Here is a 19,766-nt window from a genome sequence, read left to right on the forward strand (position 1 = left end):
GAAGGGAAAATACCTTATGAATTTGATCAAGCCGTTTAACTTCTTAGAGCCAGGTTGCATGGGAAAAATATAGTGGCTGTACGTCACTATGAAGTTATGAGATTCTGTTTAGTTATATCTGGAAGCTGCTTTGTAATATATGTAAAGTACCAATTAGATAGAAATGTTTAGTGTTACTGTTATGTGCTGAAACAGAAACATCTCATTGTATTCAGTATATCCAGGATTCTCTTATTAGTGAACATTTTTATGATACCCACAAAATGGTTAAAATGATAGCATTCATTTATATATTTATTTATACAGACACTACCTTTTATAAGAAAGTGGGACAGTGTTTAAAGTTACATAAAACACAACTTACACAAGGTTGGTTGTAAGTTTATTCCTGATTTTTCAAGCAACTAACATGAAAAGGGAGACCTGGCTAGTTACATAATCCAAAATACTCATGAGATTAAAAATAATCCATTAATTTAGGAGAAGTACAGTTCTTTCTTAATATTAAGTTCAGGCAAGATTTCCCCCTTACTTGTCTTAATGATGCAGAGTTATTTAAAAGATTATTCTGCTGGTTTAGAGGTTACTGATTTGCATGGTTAATCCTATCAGTGTCAGACTGATCTAGAATTTTAATACTCTTATTTCATACCCTCAAAGGGAGAATTATATACATTTTAATGTGAGCTACAAGTAGCTGCTTTTCCACCCTACTTGTAAATGGATTCTATTCAGAAAACTAATAAAGAATGCTAGCTTCCTTTTCAAAATGCTTGGATATACATTTGAGGGAAGTTTAGGCTGATAAATTAAAATTTTATTTTGCATATAATTAACAAAACTGCCTTAGGAAGATATTTAGCTGTATTTTATTGTTCCTTCATAGAGGCTCCTTACTACATTGATCAAATGTTTATTTACCCTACTGTGTGCAGACATAGTAGGTTTGTTTGTTTTCCTCTGACAAAAAATGGTCATTCAGACTTACATTTTGTAAGTTTTTTTTTTTTCACTTTACCCTCTTCATTTATTAAACATGTGTATAAATGGAAAAGAAATATAGTACTGAAGCTTTTAAACAAACAAATCAAAGGATATGTTAGTGTCTCACAACCAATGCCCTGATACATCCAAGGTTTTATATGGTGATCAAATTTAAAATAGGGCATTTGTTCCTTATTTAATTTCTTTGACTTTGTCTTTAGGTCTCTGGCATGCATTTTATATGAGATGTGCTGCATGAACCATGCGTTCACTGGCTCCAGTTTCTTGTCCATTGTTTTAAAAATTGTTGAAGGTGACACGCCTTCCCTCCCCCAGAGATACCCAAGAGAACTGAATACCATCATGGAACGGTATGGAAATAAATATGTTGCCACAAAAACAATTTTAAATTGTACTTATATTTTAGTTCATTTGAAAAATAATTTTCTTTTTCTTTTTTTCTTTTTCTTTTCTTAAAATAATTTTCTTCTTAAACATTACAGCATGTTGAACAAGAGTCCTTCATTGAGACCATCTGCTATAGAAATTTTAAAAATCCCTTACATTGATGAACAACTACAGGTATTTAAAATGGAAGGGATACTGGGAAACATGTATTAGCATTTATATTCATTCTAGAACTTGAAGATATGCTGTGAGAATAAGATGCATCAAGAATCAGTGAGAAAGGAGAAATAAGATTTTTTTTTTTTAAGCTGAGGGAAATTATTAGTCAGACAATCTCTTTGGAAAAGAAGGTGTGTGAACTCCACAGTTCCCTGGAGCCCCAGATATGAGAAGTTAGGATTGTCATTTTTGGCCCAAACTCAACATTGACCCATAGAGCTCTTGGTTTACTTTGCAAATATATTTCTGCTAAGGCAAGAATGCGCTACTAATACTACTAAAATCTGGGGTTTTCACTGAGTCTTTGTTATTCCACTCCTTTGTTATAGGTCTTAATAATCCATTTTATTGATCAGGTGAATTTATTTTGTTTTCCTGTAGATTAGAAATTGTGATGCAGAGAATCTACCTCTGGTGGTAAGAAAAAAAGCAAACAGTACCCTATTGGAGATTTTTGTTTTTGTTCTTGTTTTTTAAACTAGGCTTTTGTGAATGCCTCAGGCAAATTTCCTTTAATTTTATGACTAATTTTAAGTGGACCCACAAATAGTCATTCACCTTCAAAAACGGGCACACCTTTTCGTCCGCGTCCAGTTTCTACGTTGGCAGGAAGCAAGGATGCTGACTTGATGTGCACCCATCAGTTGTGTGCTGGGCGCAGTGCTGATGCTGAAGGTGCTGAAAGGAAGGCCTATGGCTTCCGTCTTTTGCAATTTGATTGCTGGGAAGAGGACCCAGTACCCAAGAAAAAGTAATCATACATTATCAGGAACACTAGGAAGAAAGCACACAGGATGCTGTAAAGTAAGGGAAGGGGATGGCTTTGGTGGTCAAAGAAAGAGTCGGTTACATTTCTCTACCAGTGAGATGGTGAGAAACACCCAGACATGTAAAGAGCCTGAGAGAATGTTGGAATCACAGGGAATTAGCGGGGACAGAGCCCAGAGTCAGATTATGTTTCTAAAGGGGGACATGGAGGGGAGGGTTCTTATGCAGCAATGTGCTCTCTACAGAAGCCCCTGAGGAAAAGTGGGGTGAGCCTGACAGGGGACGGAAGGGAGGTAGAAGTTCCCAGGGACTTTTGGCTCTCGCTATGTATAACTTTCCCTATGCAAAGCCAGTTCCATTAGCCTAAGGGCAGGGCGCTGAAAAAGAGGCACAGGTACTAACTGTTGGGATCAAAACCACCCTGATGGGGCTGTGAGCATACCAAAAAAAAAGTTGAAAGGAATCCAAGGGGATCTGCTGGGACTAGCGTGAGGTGAGTAAGGCATTTGCCCTTAGACAAAATTAAAGAGACCATCAAAAACTCAGTAATCAGGATAAATAACATTTGATTGCAGTGTTTAAAAAATCCAAATTAGGGGCGCCTGAGTGGCTCAATTGGTTGGGCATTCGACTCTCGATTTCAGCTCTGGTTATGATCCCAGGGTCATGGGATCAAGCCCTGCATTGGGCCCTGTGTTGACACAATGGAGCCTACTTGGGATTCTCTCTCTCTCTCTCTCTCTCTCTCTCTTCCCCACTCTCACCCCTCTCAAAATAAAAAAATAAACATTTTGTAAAAAATCCAAATTAATGGGGCACCTGGATGGCTCAGCTCATTGAGCATTCAACTTTGGCTTAGGTCATGATCTCACGTTTCCTAGGTTTGAGCCCCCCATCTGTGCTAACAGCTCAGAGCCTGGAGCCTGCTTTTGATTCTGTGTCCTTCTCTCTCTCTCTGCCCCTCCCCCACTCACACTCTGTCTCTCTCTCAAAAAATGAATAAACATTTTAAAAATTCTAAAAGTCCATGGTAACAAAATATCAAAAATTCAAAGACAGGATCCAACAGGGCTGGGATTAGGGTGATGCAAATGAGGTAGTCTGGTGCATGTTCAGGGTTGGGCCCTGTCTTTATAAAGTTTTATTTATTTTATTTTCTTAATTCTAGTATAATTAACATAAAGTTAACAGTTATATTAGCTTCAGGTGTACAATACGGTGATTCACCAGTTCTGTATGTACATTATTCAGTGCTCATCGCACAGTAAGTGTACTCTTAATCCTCGTCACGTTTCCCCATCCCCCACCCACCTGGCAACCAGCAGTTTGTTCTCTGTAGTTAAGGGTCTGTTTGTTTGTCTCTTTTTTCCTTTGTTTGTTTTGTTTCTTAAATTCCACATAAGAATGAAATCATATGATATTTGTTTTTCTCTGACTTACTTAGCATTATACCTCTAGATCCATCCATGTTGCAAATGGCAAGATGTAAACATTTGATATTGTATTCTCCATGGCTTTTTGCATTAATTTTGATTTTTTATAATATTGCCTTAAAATATGACTTATCTTGGTTACTGAGTCTTTTGGTGCCCCTTCAGTTTTGCACCTGCAGTGAGTGCCTCGTTCTGTCCCACCCTAGTCCTGGCCCCAGGAGTGGGGACACGGACCCAAGGCCGGGGAGAGCCTGTGTGTTCATGGAGCTGATGGGAGGCCTGCCCGTGGTGGGTAGCAGGGAGTGAGAGAGCAGGCAGTGCAAGATGAACTTGGAGAGACAAGCATAAGCTGCGTAAGCTACCATGCAATTTTTTGTAACCCTTTATAGAAGGAAAAATAGTTACCGGTGGGTTTTATTTTCAAGCTCCCAGGCATGGTCATTAATGCTGCACATCAGAAAAGACCCCTGGTAGTTTTATGCCCTTTCATGCCTGAAGAGGAGTATTTAAGGTGCATCAGGGTTGTTCTCTATTTTAGCACCTGATGTGTAGATATTCGGAGATGACTCTGGAAGACAAGAATTTGAATTGTCAGGAGGAGGCTGCTCAGATAATTAATGCCATGTAAGTAATTGCTTTGTTTTTAAAAAGCCCATTGAGCATAAATGTTAAATGCATTTGTCTTTAAAAATCTATTAGTGCTAAGCTGACTGCTTGGAGTTTCCTAGAATTCACTTAAGTCTTGCCAAGAAATTAAGGAGTTTCAGTATCTTGGCATTCCAAAGCCCCTTTGCCCCAGGTGGTAGCAAATTGAATTATAAAAGTTTTAAACCACTGCACAGCTTACAGATCTGCAGGGTAGCTCTGCAGTTGCCTTGTAAGTATATAGAGAAATTAATATCTCAAACATTTAGTGATATTTATGCTAATGAACCTTCTATATTAAGCATAAATGGTTTTCACATCTTGTTTGTTTAACAGGAACTGGCAGAGTATCTATTGAGAAGACAACATTGTAAAGTCCTAGGAAAATTGAAAATAAGCCAAAATTTATTTCTTCAGATACACATATAACTAGAGAATGTGTTTTTCACAAACATAATTATTACTATTTTTTGAAAGTTAATTCATTTATAAATATAAATAGAGATATATAACTATGAAGAGAGCACAAGTCGGGGAGGGGCAGATAGAGAGAGAGCGAGAGAATACCAAGCAGGTTCTGTGCTGCCAATGCAGAGCCCAATGCAGGGTTTAATCCTGTGAACTGTGAGATCATGTCCTGAGCTGAAACCAAGAGTCAGACGCTCAACTGAATGAACACCCAGATGCCCCAACAAGCATAATTATTTCTTAAAAAAATTTTGTTTAATGTTTGTATGTATTTTTGAGAGGGAGAAAGATAGAGTGTGAGCAGGGGAGGGGCAGAGAGAGAGGGAGTCACAGAATCTGAAGCAGGCTCCAGTCTCTGAGCACAGAGCCCGATGTGGGGTTTGAACTCAAGAGCCATGAAATCGTGACCTGAGCCGAAGTCAGACACTTAACCTACTGGGCCACCCAGACGCCCCCATAATTATTTAACTTCTCTCTCCTACCTCATTCAAAATTTCTGTGCTATACCTTACAAGAGCGTAGAATACTAGGTTACTTCTGAACAGCCATGTATCGCCCTGCAGGCTGTGGACTGCACAACTCCAGGGAGCACCACTTATAAAGACCAAATCTACAATTTTGCTGAAGGAACTCTCTATTTAATTTTTAATGACCCTGTGCAAAGGTAGAGATGTGCAAGGCTGTAGGTGGGAACAGTAGCCCTCATTAGCCTAATCTTCAAGGCCAAATAACACAGATATGTTGCTCTACCCCTCAGTCCAGTGGTTTTCAACTGCACTGTTTTCCAGTTTCACATTCAAACTGAGGTAACTGGTTCATCAAAGTCTGTTTAATGCATGATTTCCAGTTAAAATACCCTGTACCTCAGGGGCTAACTAGGGGAAACCTACTTTCCTTGAATTGCTAATTATTCTTTCCCAAATGCCTGGATTCTTATTTTATTTTATTTTAAACTAGAGATGTGAGAGTAGTAGGTATTTTTTAAATACTAGACTAATTTTGGCTATTACTTTGCACTGCAATTGTGAGATGGCTTACCTGATGGCACTTACAATTAAAGTGTGCTGGAATCCAATTGTTTGGGTGATCTTTCTCATCATAAAATATGATTTCAAGTTGTCACTTTTTTCACTATGTATGACTATGTTTTAGGGATCTCTATTTGATCTTACAAAATAAAGGATGTATATTCCAGAAAATTTTGTGTCTTCTAGAGGCTCCAACTGTATTCCAGAGGGATAAGAGCTATCTACAAGTAGTCATTATAATTACACAAAATATTCCAAAATAATTACAATTATTACAAAATAATAAAGACTAGAGTGGGAATAAATGAAATAGAGGAGACTTCTCTAGTGTTTTTTAAGGAGGGAGTTGAATACAAAAGCCATTCTGCAGTATCAGGCCCTGACCAAGTCAGGCACAGAAACAAAGGTCATTGAGAATATGGTTGCAGATCTTTCAATACATGAGTAATGTAAGCACATTTCTTTACCTGAAGAAAGAGGCTCTTAAATAATAATATTGACTAATATTTTTGGGGGTGTTTGGCTTTGTTATAAGCACTTTACATGAGTCAACTCATTGAAACTCGCAAGAACCCTATGACTTAAGTGTCATTATTATTATTATTATTATTATTTTAGTGATCATAGAGAGGTTAAGTAACTTTAATTGTAAGCGCCATCAGGTAAACTATTTCACAGTTGCAGTACAAAGTAATAGCCAAGATTAGTCTAGTGTTTTAAAAATATCCACTACTGTCACATCTCTAACTTAATATAAAATCAAATAAGAATCCAGGCATTCGGGAAAGAATAATTAGCAACTCAAGGAATCTAGGTTATAGGAACATGCCTAAAACATTACCCCCTGAGGGCCTATACATGTAACCTGGGCACTAGTATTTGAACCCAGAGACTGTTATTAATCTGTGTGATAACCACTGTGCCATGCTTACCTACTGTATGAAGCATAGAATTTACAACATAGTCAACAAAATGTAGCTACTAAAATACTACCATATGGGGCCTTTTATGTGTCACATACTATATATACGTTATCTCATAGAGTAATCACCATAGCCTGTGCTTTACAGATGAGAAAACTGAGGTTTAGTAACTTGCCGAAGGCTACAGAGCTGATGTGTGGTAGAGATGGGGTTCAAACACTGCCTAATTCCAAAGTATATCCTATGCACATGGTTGAATTAGTCTGCCAGTCCATTTATTCCTTGATGGCCAAGATCCTAATTTGATCCTTACATTATAAACAGCAGTCATAGGCAATGAAATGAGCAGAAATTTGTTAAATATGTAATTTGCTTTTAAACAAAAGTCTAATTTGAAAAATATTGCCAATTAACCACAGTCCTGGTTGGCTCATTACCTACCCTGAGTTTATTAGTTTTTGCCTGGCCTGTCTCCAGATGCTTCCCCCTTCTCGGTAATGTAATGATACTTCTGTAAAATATCTGTTTAATTTTTCTGAGCATGTTTGGGATGAGCTGCATGTGGGGGATCTTTATTATTCATAGGCAAAAAAAGATCCACCTGCAGACTCTGCGGGCGCTGTCTGAAGTGCAGAAAATGACACCAAGAGAAAGGATGCGGCTGAGGAAGCTCCAGGCAGCTGATGAGAAGGCCAGGAAGCTGAAGTAAGTTGCCTTTCCTTAGGGTACCTTGGGCTCTGGCCACTTCACAGGACTCCAAAGGAATTTGCTAAAGAAAAGCAAAAGCAAAAACAAGAAATCAAAATGCATATATGTATTTATATTTGTTTCATCACTTACTCGTCCCCTCAAAAGATGGTTATTTCAGCCATAGGTGGTTATTGGATGCCAGCCACCATTAATGTCAGGCTTTCAGTCTTGGGTGCAAAGAAAGATTGACTATCAGGGAGGTAATTAGTGATGAAAATATAGAGTCAGCCTACAAATGAAGCTTCATTGTTGCTGAGACCTCTTTTTTTTATTAAAAAAATTTTTTTTAATGTTTATTCATTTTTGAGAGACAGAGAGAGACAGAGCATGTGCAGGGAAGGGGCAGAGAGAGAGGGAGACACAGAATCTGAAGCAGGCTCCAGGCTCCAAGCTGTCAGCACAGAGCCCGATGCAGGGCTCAAACTCACAAACGGCGAGATCACGACCTGAGCTGAAGTCGGACACTCAACCGACTGAGCCACCCAGGCGCCCCTAACACCTCTTGTACATATGCCAGCGAGAGAGTGAAGAGGGTAGCTTCACTATCTTGTCCTCACTCCCCAGATGTTTGCTGTACTCCCTCTGCCAGGAGACCTAGCTGGTCTATAGGGAGAAGAATGTCCCAGCAGGAAATTGTTGGCTTTAGGAAGCAGATTGGAAGCAGCTCTGTTCTGCCAAGTGAAACCCTTTGAAAAGTCAATGCTCAAGGTGGGCTGCTGGTGGACAGTATCACTAGGAATTAAAGTATTTGCGTGAAAAGGGAAAATTCCAAAGAGACCTAGACTCCCAATTTCTGCAAGACAGATTTTTCAGTTGGTAGATTATCCAGTTTCCTCATTTTTCTTCTTTGTTCCTCTGCCAACTTTTTAGTAGTTTAGAAGCCCCAACTAACAACTAGAGAGACAGAAAAAAAAAGACCTGAAACTCAAATCTGTTCATTTTGTGACAGGATTTAGAGGTATTCTCGCACTTGCAGTGCGTATCATGAGGAACCAAGTAAGAATCGGTGAGACTACTTCTTTTCCCTTAACACACGCTTTCTGTAATCAGTGTGGAAAGCTATTTCTGTCAGAGTGCATCAGGGGTAGTCGTGTGCTGGTAAATGTTTAACAACCACCTCTGGGGTTGTGGGGCAGGGGGTGTAAATACTCCCATGATGGCCAATTTCAAGCCACCGGTATGATATCATCGAATGTTCAGTTGGAAGATACGGACACAATCTGCTCTTGGGAACCTAGTGCAAGCTGGTTTCTGCAAACCACGGCACCACTGAGTATGGGTTTTACTGAGAAAATATATTTACATAAATCCCTTGAGCCACTGTCACAGTCCCAGGCCTATTTCTAACTCTTCGGGAATGGCAATATTCCTGAGGTACCATGACTCATGTCATTGTTTGAGGGTAAGAGGAAAATGAAATCTCTGACGGGAACAGATTAAAAAGGCAATTTAATAACTTATACGCATATTACAAATTATGTTTCAGATTAAAACTTTTTTATACACAAAGTAAGTCATCCATCTTCCACATGACATTCAATATGTTTCTTATTTAAAGGCAATGGTTTTAACTAAAGTTTGGTCCTAATTTTGTGAATAAATTACATTGGAATTGTTTTTGATCATTATTTTAGGATTCGAGTGCAGTCATAAAAAGACTCTATTGTCAGAAGGGATATAATGTACCCACTTTATAAACAAAATTTGACTACAGGGATGTTCAGTGACTTTTCAACAATCTAAATCGAAATTAGCACACAAGTAATCACCAGAACTCAAATCTTTCTTTCAGTTTAGTAGCAGGTCTGTTACTTTCTATTCTTCTATACTACACACAAAACAAAATGTGTCTGAGAAAAATTCCCCTTTACAGTGACTCTCAAGTTCTTTGCGTAAATTCTTTGAAATCTAGCTCTAATCTCCTTGTGTGTGGGTTAATTCATCCTGAGAACAGTAGTCGAGTTATCAGTATGTGCTGGGCACTGTCTGGACGTCAGGGGCGCACACCCCTGCCACCACAGAGAATGCCCAGGGATCAAAGAAAGAACCACCTTCTTTTGCCTCAGAGGCATGCCTCAGGCATTCATTTTAGGGGCCTTAAGGATGGACGAGCAGCCAGAGCATTATCATGTGTGCTTACAAGAGAATCAAGTGGGTTCTGCACTGCATTTTCCTTGATGAGGGAGAGACCCATTGACCTGGTTTCCCAACACCCCGGTTTGCCTGTTGAAACAGGGATCACGCTTACCTGCATAGTATAGATGTGGCTTTAGCAAAATGCAGCTGTTTTTTCTACACTCACTTTAAATCTACAGAAAGCTTGCAGAAGAAAAATATGAAGAAAATAACAAACGAATGCAGGAGTTGAGATCTCGGAACTCTGAGCAGCTAACTATTGATGTTCTCCATGTAAGTGCTCTCTTGTTTTAAATTTCACATCAGACTTTGAATTGCTTCAGATTCATCACATTCATGTGGCTGATCAGGCAGGAAGAAGGACAAAGGGGAGAAAAAAGGCATCCAGACCAACTTTGCCCCATTCAGGGAGGAGGTAGTAGGGTTTATTTTAGAATATAGACCAGTGGTTAGTGATGACAGTAATTCAGAGCAGCTGTACTTAGAGATGGATTGATAGATTCATCCAAAAACATCCAAGTGCATACTGTGTTCAGGATAACTCAATCAGCACAGAATGAACAACTGAGGAGTAAAATTATGACTTTGCAGAGCAAATGTGTTCATATCTAATTTTTAATTTCAGCCATGCTCTTGTTGCTTTACCTCTTTAGTCCATTGTTCTCTTTCTGTCTTATCTTTTATTCTTTCACTTTTTATTTTCTGTCTCCTGTCTGTATCATTGTGCATTGTGTTAACACCCCTTTTGAACTTTGAATAATTACCTTAGAAGTCCAATAATAAGTAGGGTTTTGGAGTCCCATGAAATGGACCCTGAATCATGTCCCCTGCATCCCAAGCTCCTGAATAACAAATACCATTTTCCCTAATGGTTAAAAACATCTTCATGGGTCTTGGTATAGGCTCTGATATTTAAGGAAGTCTTTCTTCAGGGTCGTATTTGTACAATAGATTTCAACTCCAACTTCCTATCTCTTCCAGTAAAAGCAACATGGGAAGGAGTCATTTTTATGGAGAACTTTACTTTCTCAAATTCTGGTTTTTGATTCATTGGAGATCTCTGCATCTGATTCTTTTTCTTTAGCAGGAAGAACCAAGCCCCCTGAAGCTGTGGGATGATCCCTGGAGTCTGGGGACACTAGCTCTGCTGTAGCTCAGTGATCAGAGAGCACCAAACTCTCAACCAGGCAAAGCTTAGGATCACTTGTTAATTCACCTTTCTGAAATATTTAGTGGTTGTGAGTGTTGTAGATTTCTGAAAACCCAAAGTTGGACCAGTTGAGGGGCCCAGGCTTCTCTGACCTTAAGAGTTTCTCTCCTTTGGGGTGCCTAGGTAACTCAGTTGGTTAAGCATCTGACTCTTGATTTTGCCTCAGGTCATGATCTCAAGGTTTTTCAGATCAAGCCCCATGTTGGTGTCTGCACTGGCAGTTAGGAGCCTGCTTGGGATTCTCTCTTCCTCTCTCTCTGTCCTTCCCCTGCTCACTCTTTTTCTCTCTCTTTCAAAATAAAGAAATAAACATTTTTAAAAAAGAGTATCTCTTTCTTGGACGCTTTAGCAGATAATGTAGGGACACTGCTGACATGTGCTCAATCCCACTCACCCCATTCTCCTCCCATTGCCCACTCCATTAAGTGAAGCCAGCTATGGGATCTGTTGTGGGTCCCAGAGACATGGGAGTTGGTATCATTCCCACTCATGAAACCTAGTGAACAGAGAAATTGCTGGCTGAAAGAGATGGGGTCAGCAGCAATGTTGGATCCCTACTTGGAGAAAGGTCTTGATTTCACCACTGCATGGAAGGACCTGAGCCCCCTCTAAGCACTGAGTGCCTGTCTTCAGCTCCCCAGTTTTTAGGCCCTGAAATGATAACTTCTGGAGGTGCATGACTTTTCCTAGGTCTGTCCGCTTTCTTTGCCATGGGACTGAGAATTGCAAATTGCCAAGGTCCTTAGGAGGAATCTGGCATGATTATAGAGATTCTGTGTTTGTTAGTGTGTGTGAAACTACTTGTTAATCATCTGAATAAAACTGGGACATTTTCCCTGGAATGTTAAAGGACCCTTGCTTCTAAGGGATTTTATCCTCAGAGATTAGAAATTGAGAAGTACAGATGTGGTAATATTTTGTTGTATAAGACCTGAATAACTTTCTTTATTCCTGAAGTTGCTGTATGGCAAATACAAATGTAGTTTCAAGTATGATCTTACATTTTAGTGTCGGATAATTTACTTGATGTTTTTGCTTTTCTTCACTGACCTTTCAAAATAATAATTTGTGAGTTATTTTTTCATTTCGGATATTATTATCAGTGTTAAACAACTGTAAGTGATCCTATACACTATAAGTGATCCTGTCCTCCTGTAAGCTGGGATCCTTGGGGGATCCTGCAGTAATTTTAAGGTAAAACTGAGACCATATGGGGGCGCCAGGTGGATCAGTCAGTTAAGTATCCGACTCTCAGTTTCAGCTCAGCTCATGATCTCACGGTTTGTGAGTTCGAGCTCCGCATTGGGCTCTGCACTGATAGAGCTCCGCATTGGGCTCTGCTCGCTCTCTCTCTCTCTCTCTGTCTCTCTCTCTCTCAAACAAATAAATAAACATGTTTTTAAAAAATGAGACCTTGGGGCGCCTGGGTGGCTCAGTTGGTTAAGCGTCCGACTTCGGCTCAGGTCACAATCTCACTGTCCGTGGGTTCGAGCCCCACGTCAGGCTCTGTGCTGACTGCTCAGAGCCTGGAACCTGTTTCAGATTCTGTGTCTCCCTCTCTCTCTGACCCTCCCCCGTTCATGCTCTGTCTCTCTGTGTCTCAAAAATAAATAAATGTTAAAAAAAATTAAAAAAAAAAACTGAGACCTTATGGCAGGCAGAATCTTGGGAGATTTTATTAATTGTATATTATCCCACAGAACATGAGATCCAGACAGGATAGTCTAGATCTTGGCTCAACTCAGCATTTAAGCATAAAGATCTCATGAAGTCCCAACCCCCAACTTCCCAGTGTCTACCTAGTTCTTTCTAATTCTACCTCGTTTCCATCAGCAAGGAGCAAAAGGAGCAGGAGGGGAAGTGCCTAATGCTGTCTTGTCCAGAGGTGTTGGTTCATTCTTTGATCATCTGAGATTTAGTGTCATGAACATCTTTGACTCTGAGCTTTCCAGAAGCACATTCCTAAGTTTACATATTGATGGGGACAGGAAATGTTGCGAGCAGATGCATGATTCTTGCAGACAGTATCTTCTTCTAGCTGGTTCAGTCTTACAGACAGGGCTGCATAGCCACCCCCAGGTATCTTGCCCTATTTCATGAAGTTCTCTCAGCCACTTCCTTCTGCACATTTTTAGCATCCCACCTTCTCAATTTCAAATGTCATCTTCTCTTCAGAAAAATCTTCTTTGACCTCACAGGTCAGCAATCCACTGGCTCTCCTCCAAATTCTTTAATTTTTTTTATTTTGATGTTTATTTTTTGAGAGAGAGAGAGAGAGAGAGCAAGCAAGGCAAGGGCAGAGAGAGAGGGAGACACAGAATCTGAAGCAGACTCCAGGCTTTGAGCTGTCAGCACAGAGCCTGATGCAGGACTCAAACCCAGGAACTGCGAGATCAGGACCTGAGCCAAAGTTGGATGCTTCACCGACTGAGCCACCCATGTGCCCCTCTCCTCCAAATTCTTATGGCTTACAGCAATGCTTCTCAAACTTCAAAATTCACCCAAACCATCTGTTGATTTTGTTAAAAGGCAGATTCTGATTAGTTTGGTCTAGGATGGGGCATAGGGTGCTGAATTTTTAACAAGCTCCCTGGTGATTCCGACCTGCCGGTGTAGGACCACATTCTGATTAATAATGGAGAGGAACTGGGGCTCTTGAAAGCCATTCACCTTCAGATGAAGGAAGGCTTGGAAAAGCCACCAATGAACACTTTCTTATAGACTATTTAGGAAAAAAGCATTTAAAGGGAACAGACATAAAGGGGAAGTGACCTTGGGCTTCCTTGTTGGCCCTAGAAGGAGGATGAAGAGAGGGGCCTGAGCAGGCAAGAGACACATTTAATCATATTCATGGGCACAGAGTGAGGCAGGTTTAATGATACTCAAGGAACAAAGGAGAGAGAAAATGGGAAGCTAAACACTTTGCAGAGGGAGTGGAGAGCTTTAAACATTTCAAGGAAAAGCACCAGTGAGCTGGAAAAGATGAAATAAAATGTAAGAAACAAATTGGATTAATCAGATGCAAGAAGCTGAAGAAAAACGTGATGAAGAGAAAAGGAAGAGGAAAATGCTCCCGTCTTCACCCATACACATATTTAGGATTTAATTTCATCCTGATTTCACTGGGGCTCTGTTCTCAATTCCTTCTTCCTTTTCTTGCCAGCTGAAGCAAACTACCTTATATTTCAAAAGCAGTCATATAAGATAAAAATCAGAGTTAAGAGAGAAAAATGGGCTGGCTCTGTCATTTCTTAAACATGTTATAAAAATTCTTCAAGGCGTTTAGGAGAATAGCTTGTTTTGTTTTCCAGACCCTAACTGACAGGGGCCTTTTATTTTGGCAGGCATTTTCTGCTTGGCTGAATCTGGGTGTTGAAATCTGGAAGCATAGTTGAATGTGGATTCATGTTAGGCACTATTTCTTTAAAGGATGGTAGCTTCAAAACAAAACAAAACAGAAACTAGATTCCTGTAATACACATGAGAAGCGTGATCTTTCTTTTATCCTGCGGCACATCCAGTTGTGATGGGACCAGAACTGGCTTTCTGTGGAGAAGTGCGTAACAGCTCAGGTCTCCAAGAATGAAATAATAATGGGAATCAACGATCGGATCAAGTTCTTGCTAAGAGAAGCAATTATGACAATTCTATCTGTTTTTTTCAAAGAGAATCTTAGTGAATCAAAGTCCGTTGAGGGTCCAGGTACTGATTTTCCAATGATTTCTGATGTAAAAGTGAAAACACATTTCGCGCATTCTCTGTGTGCTTAAAGTTCTTAAAGTTGCCTGTGTGCTATCAGTGATCCTTTCAAATTTGGAACCAATTTCACCTCCTGCAACAAGTATACAGCACAGAAAATGGACTTCTTAAAAATATTTTATGACTGTGTTTTCACAAATGCCATATCACAGTATGGCAAGCTTTGTTTTCCTTATTCATTTAAGATTAGTTTGAATTTAACTTTCTGTTTTTAATAAGATACTCTCAGAGTAGTTCTCCATGAAAGCCACTTTTCAAGGAAAATAGGTCAGTTCAACATTAGCTCTACTGAAAAAAAAACTGGAAAAAAAAAAGCAAAATGATCTATTGGAATACTGATATATATATTTGAGAATTTTACTTTTTTCGAAGTGTGAATTCTTTCCTTTTTTTTAAATGTTTATTTTTGAGAGAGAGAGAGAGTGTGTGTAAGTGGGGGAAGGACAGAGAGGATCCAAAGCAGGCTCTGCACTGACAGCAGAGAGCCCGATGGGAGGCTTGGAACTCACAAACCATGAAATCATGGCCTGAGCCAAAGTCTGACACTTAACTGACTGAGCCTCCAAGGCACCCAAGTGTGAATTCTTTCATGTGGTCTTTTAGATCTCTTTCTTTAGGAAACTGGAATTCACAGAATCATGGAAGCGTTAAAGCTAGAAGAGAACGTGGAAGTCATCCAAGGCAACAGCTGTACTTCTGAGATGAGTAAACTGAGCAGGGCTGGGCTAGGGTGAGGTAGATGTGATACCCTGGATGCAGAATTGAAGAGGTATTTGTTCTTAGCTGCTGATCGCTCCTTCTCTTTCAGGAGCCTAAAAGTGAGTACGCCCTTCAGTTGTGTTCATGGCCATTCCTCCTGCCTCACCCTAGTCATGGAGCTGAAATTGATGGTGTAGAAGATTAAGGTCACCTTAATTGGTGTTTCTCTTATCTCAAGCTGCCTTCTTAAAATTTGAAATGGTATCATGTTTAAGGGAGAGGATTAGGCAGACTTTTATTTCCAAATAGTCTTCTAAACAATATTGTTTCATTTGTGGTAATGCTGTTTTTTTCTATCAGCTTCTCATGAATTGTTAATTACCTTCCACAAGGAATCTGATGACCTGACTTCAGAGAACCTGCCTGAGTCTCAGCCCATTCCTTCCTTGGATCTTGGCCCACTTGAGTCAAGTGTAGAAGACACCATAGCTGACCTTGGAGATCATGGTATGAGTTTGCATCAGTATTCAGAAGGGTTGGCACATAGGTTGGTATGGCTGACCCTCCAGTAGGCCTGGCTGGCTTCTGAGAAAAGCTTTGGATGCATGTGACCAGCTGCCATCAGTTTTCCAGAGCTGAGCTGGGACCAAGATAAAAAGCAGAGAAGCCAAGGGATTTGTTTGTCCTCTCCTATCTCCTTTGTGATAGATGAAGATGAGTTAGAAACTCACACCAGGTGAGAAACCTCTTCTACATGAGTTAAACAATGTCATCATTAACTGACTTTGGAATAGTGTAGGACCGTGAATGTGCTGAATTACCATGTCCCTCTTCTATAAGTGATTCCCTGGCTTTCATAATGTAAAGTGAATAAATGAAGTCAGACCTTGGAAAATCAACTATATGGATGATAATGGATGTGCAAACAATACCAGAAGAAAAGTGCTCAGAACTGTTACCCAAATGAGGGAGATCTATCCTAGCTTAATGGTTAAAAACATGATTTAGGAGTGAAAAAGCTACGTGTATTAGGGAAGCCCCTGGCAACTTAATCTTTCTAGATCTCAATTTCCTTATCCATGAAGCAAGAATAATATCTTCTTTAAGGGTTGTTGTGAAAAGCAGATGAGAGTAGGCATGTGATGTGCTCTTACCTTAGTGCCCCACACAAAGTAAGAGCCAAAGAAAGGGAAGCATTTATGATCCTGAGAGGAAGGGTTATGACCATCTCAGGGCCATCTCAGTCTTGTACCACTACCCCCAGTGCCTAGCACAAAGTGCTAGGAATATTGTAGGAACTCCATTAATATTTCTTGAATGAATGAATGGATGGATGGATGGATGGATGGATGGATGGATGGATGAATAGATAAATGAATGATATATTAGTCTCGACCTCTGAGAAGCAGATGTCAACATGGGACTAAAAGTGCAAGGGTATTATTAAGGGAAATGGCTACATGGAAGGCATTAGGGAAGGAGCTGGAAAAGGCTGAGAGAATCATCAGGCCATGATTCAAGTCATGTTCCAAGTAAAAAAAGCAAGGTTTGGTGGATGTGTACTAGTCTGCTAGGCAGACAGAGGCAACCAAGACATCAGGAAGTCTTCAAGCAAAGTCAGTCACTAGGGGCTTGCCCGAGTATCCCTGCTGCACTCTGGCAGTGGTAGTGGCCTCTGACAGAACACAGGGATGGATTTCAGAACACAGCCTTGGGGCCCTTGGCCAGTTACACTCCTTGCAGTGGGAGGTCTTCAAGGTGCATCCTCATGGCTGCACAATGGTGTAACAGCTCTCTGGCAGTAGTTGAGTTCTCTTTCCAAACTGAGGGTGAAAGTGGTGAAATTTGGATTAACTGGTCATCACAGCCCAAATTCACATTTGATATCTTCCTGCCAGAGCCATTAAAGCTTGTGCTGTCTCCTTCACCTGTAAGGAAACTAGTACCTAAAGCTTTTTAGGTTGACATTTTAAAATGGTACTGTGGAAGCCATCTGGTAACAGGTGTTATTGACAAACAAATATATATATCAGGTGGATTTGCATCTTAAATCCTTTTCAAGTATTTCTTTAATATGTTGTTATTCTCCAAAGGTAAAACTTGGGAGAATAGAAATATCCCATGGGCCTTTCCTTCCAAAAATATAAAACTGAGAGGCCATTGGATAGCACTTGATATGGAAGGCTTATACTTTGCTATATAAGGCAGAGCCATCGCTATGTAAAAAGAGGAATCCCCAGGACAGGATATTGAGTGGGTGGTCTAGGATCAAGAAGTCTGGGCCCAACCTCTGTGTCTCAAATAAGAAAAGTACCGGGGTGCCTGGGTGGCTCAGTCGGGTAAGCGTCTGACTTCGGCTCAGGTCATGATCTCGCGGTATGTGAGTTCCAGCCCCGTGTCGGGCTCTGTGCTGACAGCTCAGAGTCTGGAGCCTGCTTCAGATTCTGTGTCTCTTCCTCTCCCTGCCCCTCCCATGCTCATGTTCTGTCTCTCCCTGTCTCTCAACAATAAATAAATGTTAAAAGAGGTTTTTTTTTTTTTAAGTAGGAAAAGTACTTACTACTCATTCCATGGAGGAGAAACCAAAGACATTAAGTAATTTGCTCAAGAACTCAGAAGTGCCTAACTTCTAGAGCAGCACCCTTTCCATTCCCCCAAAGTGTATGTATTTGGAGGTGGTGGATGGGAGCAATAGGTTTGTAAGAAGCAGACAGGAGTCAAATGAATTGGACTTTCAAAAGGTAGCGTCTTTGTGTATCCCTATGCTAATTTTTGTGAACTGTAGTAGTCAGATTACTCCTTGGCTAGCCCTGACCACAGGTTGCACCTGCTACTGGGAAACTCAAGCCAATATCCTCCTTTATCTTTTGTCATGGAGGTTTCAATATGGTAGACCAGGTATTGATTTACCAGCCACACTGGAAATGGTCAAATCTACTCCTATGACTACCTTGTTTATACTATAAGGAAACACTACCATAATAAACTGTCAGATCCAAAAGATGCATTGTAGTTTTAATTGAGCCAAATGCCTTGTAGAATAGTTTAAACATTCCCTTTTTTTCCTCCCTGTAAATTCATATTTTCTAAATTGAAAAGGGAGATTTGTTTTTTTATGAATATAATTTATTGTCAAATTGGCTTACATACAACACCTAGTGCTCATCCCAAGTGCCCTCCTCAATGCCCGTCACCCATATTCCCCTCTTTCCCACCCCCCTGTCCACCCTCAGTTTGTTCTCTGTATTTAAGAGTCTCTTGTGGTTGGCCTCCTCCTTCTCTGTAACTATTTTTTTCCCCTTTCCTTCCCTCATGGTCTTCTGTTAAGTTTCTCAAGATCCACATATGAATGAAAACATGATATCTGTCCTTCTCTGACTGACTTATTTCACTAACCATAATACCTTCCAGTTCCATATGCATTGCTGCAAATGGCATGATTTCATTCTTTCTCATTGCCAACTAGTATTCCGTTGTATATATAAACCACATCTTCTTACCCATTCATCAGTTGACGGACACTTAGACTCTTTCCATAATTTGGCTATTGTTGAAAGCACTGCTATAAACATTGGGGTACACGTGCCCCTGTGCATCAGCATTCCTTTATCCCTTGGGTAAATTCCTAGTAGTGCTGTTGCTGGGTCATGGGGTAGTTCTATTTTTACTTTTTGAGAAACCTCCACACTGTGTTCCAGAGCGGCTGCACCAGTTTACAGTCCCACCAATAGTGCAAGAGTGTTCCTATTTCTCCACATCCCACCAGCATCTGTAGTTTCCTGATTTGTTCATTTTAGCCACTCTGACCGGTATGAGGTGGTATCTCAGTGTGGCTTTGATTTGTATTTCCCTGATGATGAGTGACGTTGAGCATCTTTTCATGTGCCTATTGGCCATCTGGATGTTTTCTTTAGAGAAGTGTCTATACATGTTTTCTGCCCATTTCTTCACTGGATTATTTGTTTTTGGGGTGTGGAGTTTGGTGAGTTCTTTATAGATTTTGGATACTAGCCCTTTGTCTGATATGCCATTTGCAAATATCTTTTCCCAGTCTGTCGGTTGGGTTTTGTTTATTATTTCCTTTGCAGGGCAGAAACTTTTTATTTTGATGAGGTCCCAATAGTTCATTTTTCTTTTAATTCCCTTGCCGAAAAGGGAGATTTAGAACTATGAAAATGTTCTTTGTGTTGATGATTGATTAGAGTTGTGGGCAACCAGAAAATTGTTAGTGACCACATATCTTAATCATAAAATTTTGAGGCATGAGACTTTAATTCGTTGATGAGTTCTGAAGTTGTTATTTCTCCCATTCTCTATGCCTTTTTTATTTTTTATG

At 40.1% G+C, this 19,766-nt stretch overlaps 1 protein-coding gene and 1 long non-coding RNA gene across 13 annotated transcripts in view; one reads left to right on the forward strand and one right to left on the reverse strand.

Moving 5' to 3' along the window:
- NEK11 (NIMA related kinase 11) overlaps positions 1 to 19,766 on the forward strand; it is a 288,025-nt gene that overhangs the window by 105,766 nt on the left and 162,493 nt on the right. For 8 of the 11 annotated variants that reach the window (XM_058729881.1, XM_058729887.1, XM_058729882.1 and 5 more), the window contains exons 7-13: positions 1,206 to 1,355; positions 1,488 to 1,566; positions 1,993 to 2,028; positions 4,351 to 4,436; positions 7,462 to 7,581; positions 9,942 to 10,035; positions 15,823 to 15,937. In XM_058729881.1, the coding sequence (XP_058585864.1) occupies positions 1,206 to 1,355; positions 1,488 to 1,566; positions 1,993 to 2,028; positions 4,351 to 4,436; positions 7,462 to 7,581; positions 9,942 to 10,035; positions 15,823 to 15,937 (680 nt within the window). The remainder of the gene's footprint in view (positions 1 to 1,205; positions 1,356 to 1,487; positions 1,567 to 1,992; positions 2,029 to 4,350; positions 4,437 to 7,461; positions 7,582 to 9,941; positions 10,036 to 15,822; positions 15,938 to 19,766) is intronic. The other 3 variants (XM_058729878.1, XM_058729884.1, XM_058729880.1) reach the window with 1 other exon arrangement.
- LOC131511829 (uncharacterized) lies at positions 2,264 to 10,040 on the reverse strand. 2 transcript variants are annotated; one of them, XR_009261762.1, is made up of 4 exons: positions 9,875 to 10,040; positions 7,478 to 7,645; positions 4,218 to 4,380; positions 2,264 to 2,385 (listed from the first exon to the last, which is right to left on the reverse strand). It is a non-coding gene; the product is annotated as an uncharacterized LOC131511829 (long non-coding RNA). The 2 variants fall into 2 exon arrangements; XR_009261763.1 differs by lacking the exon at positions 4,218 to 4,380.

This window comes from Neofelis nebulosa, chromosome 5 (genome assembly GCF_028018385.1).
Source record: "Neofelis nebulosa isolate mNeoNeb1 chromosome 5, mNeoNeb1.pri, whole genome shotgun sequence".
Classification (NCBI taxonomy): Eukaryota; Metazoa; Chordata; class Mammalia; order Carnivora; family Felidae; genus Neofelis; species Neofelis nebulosa.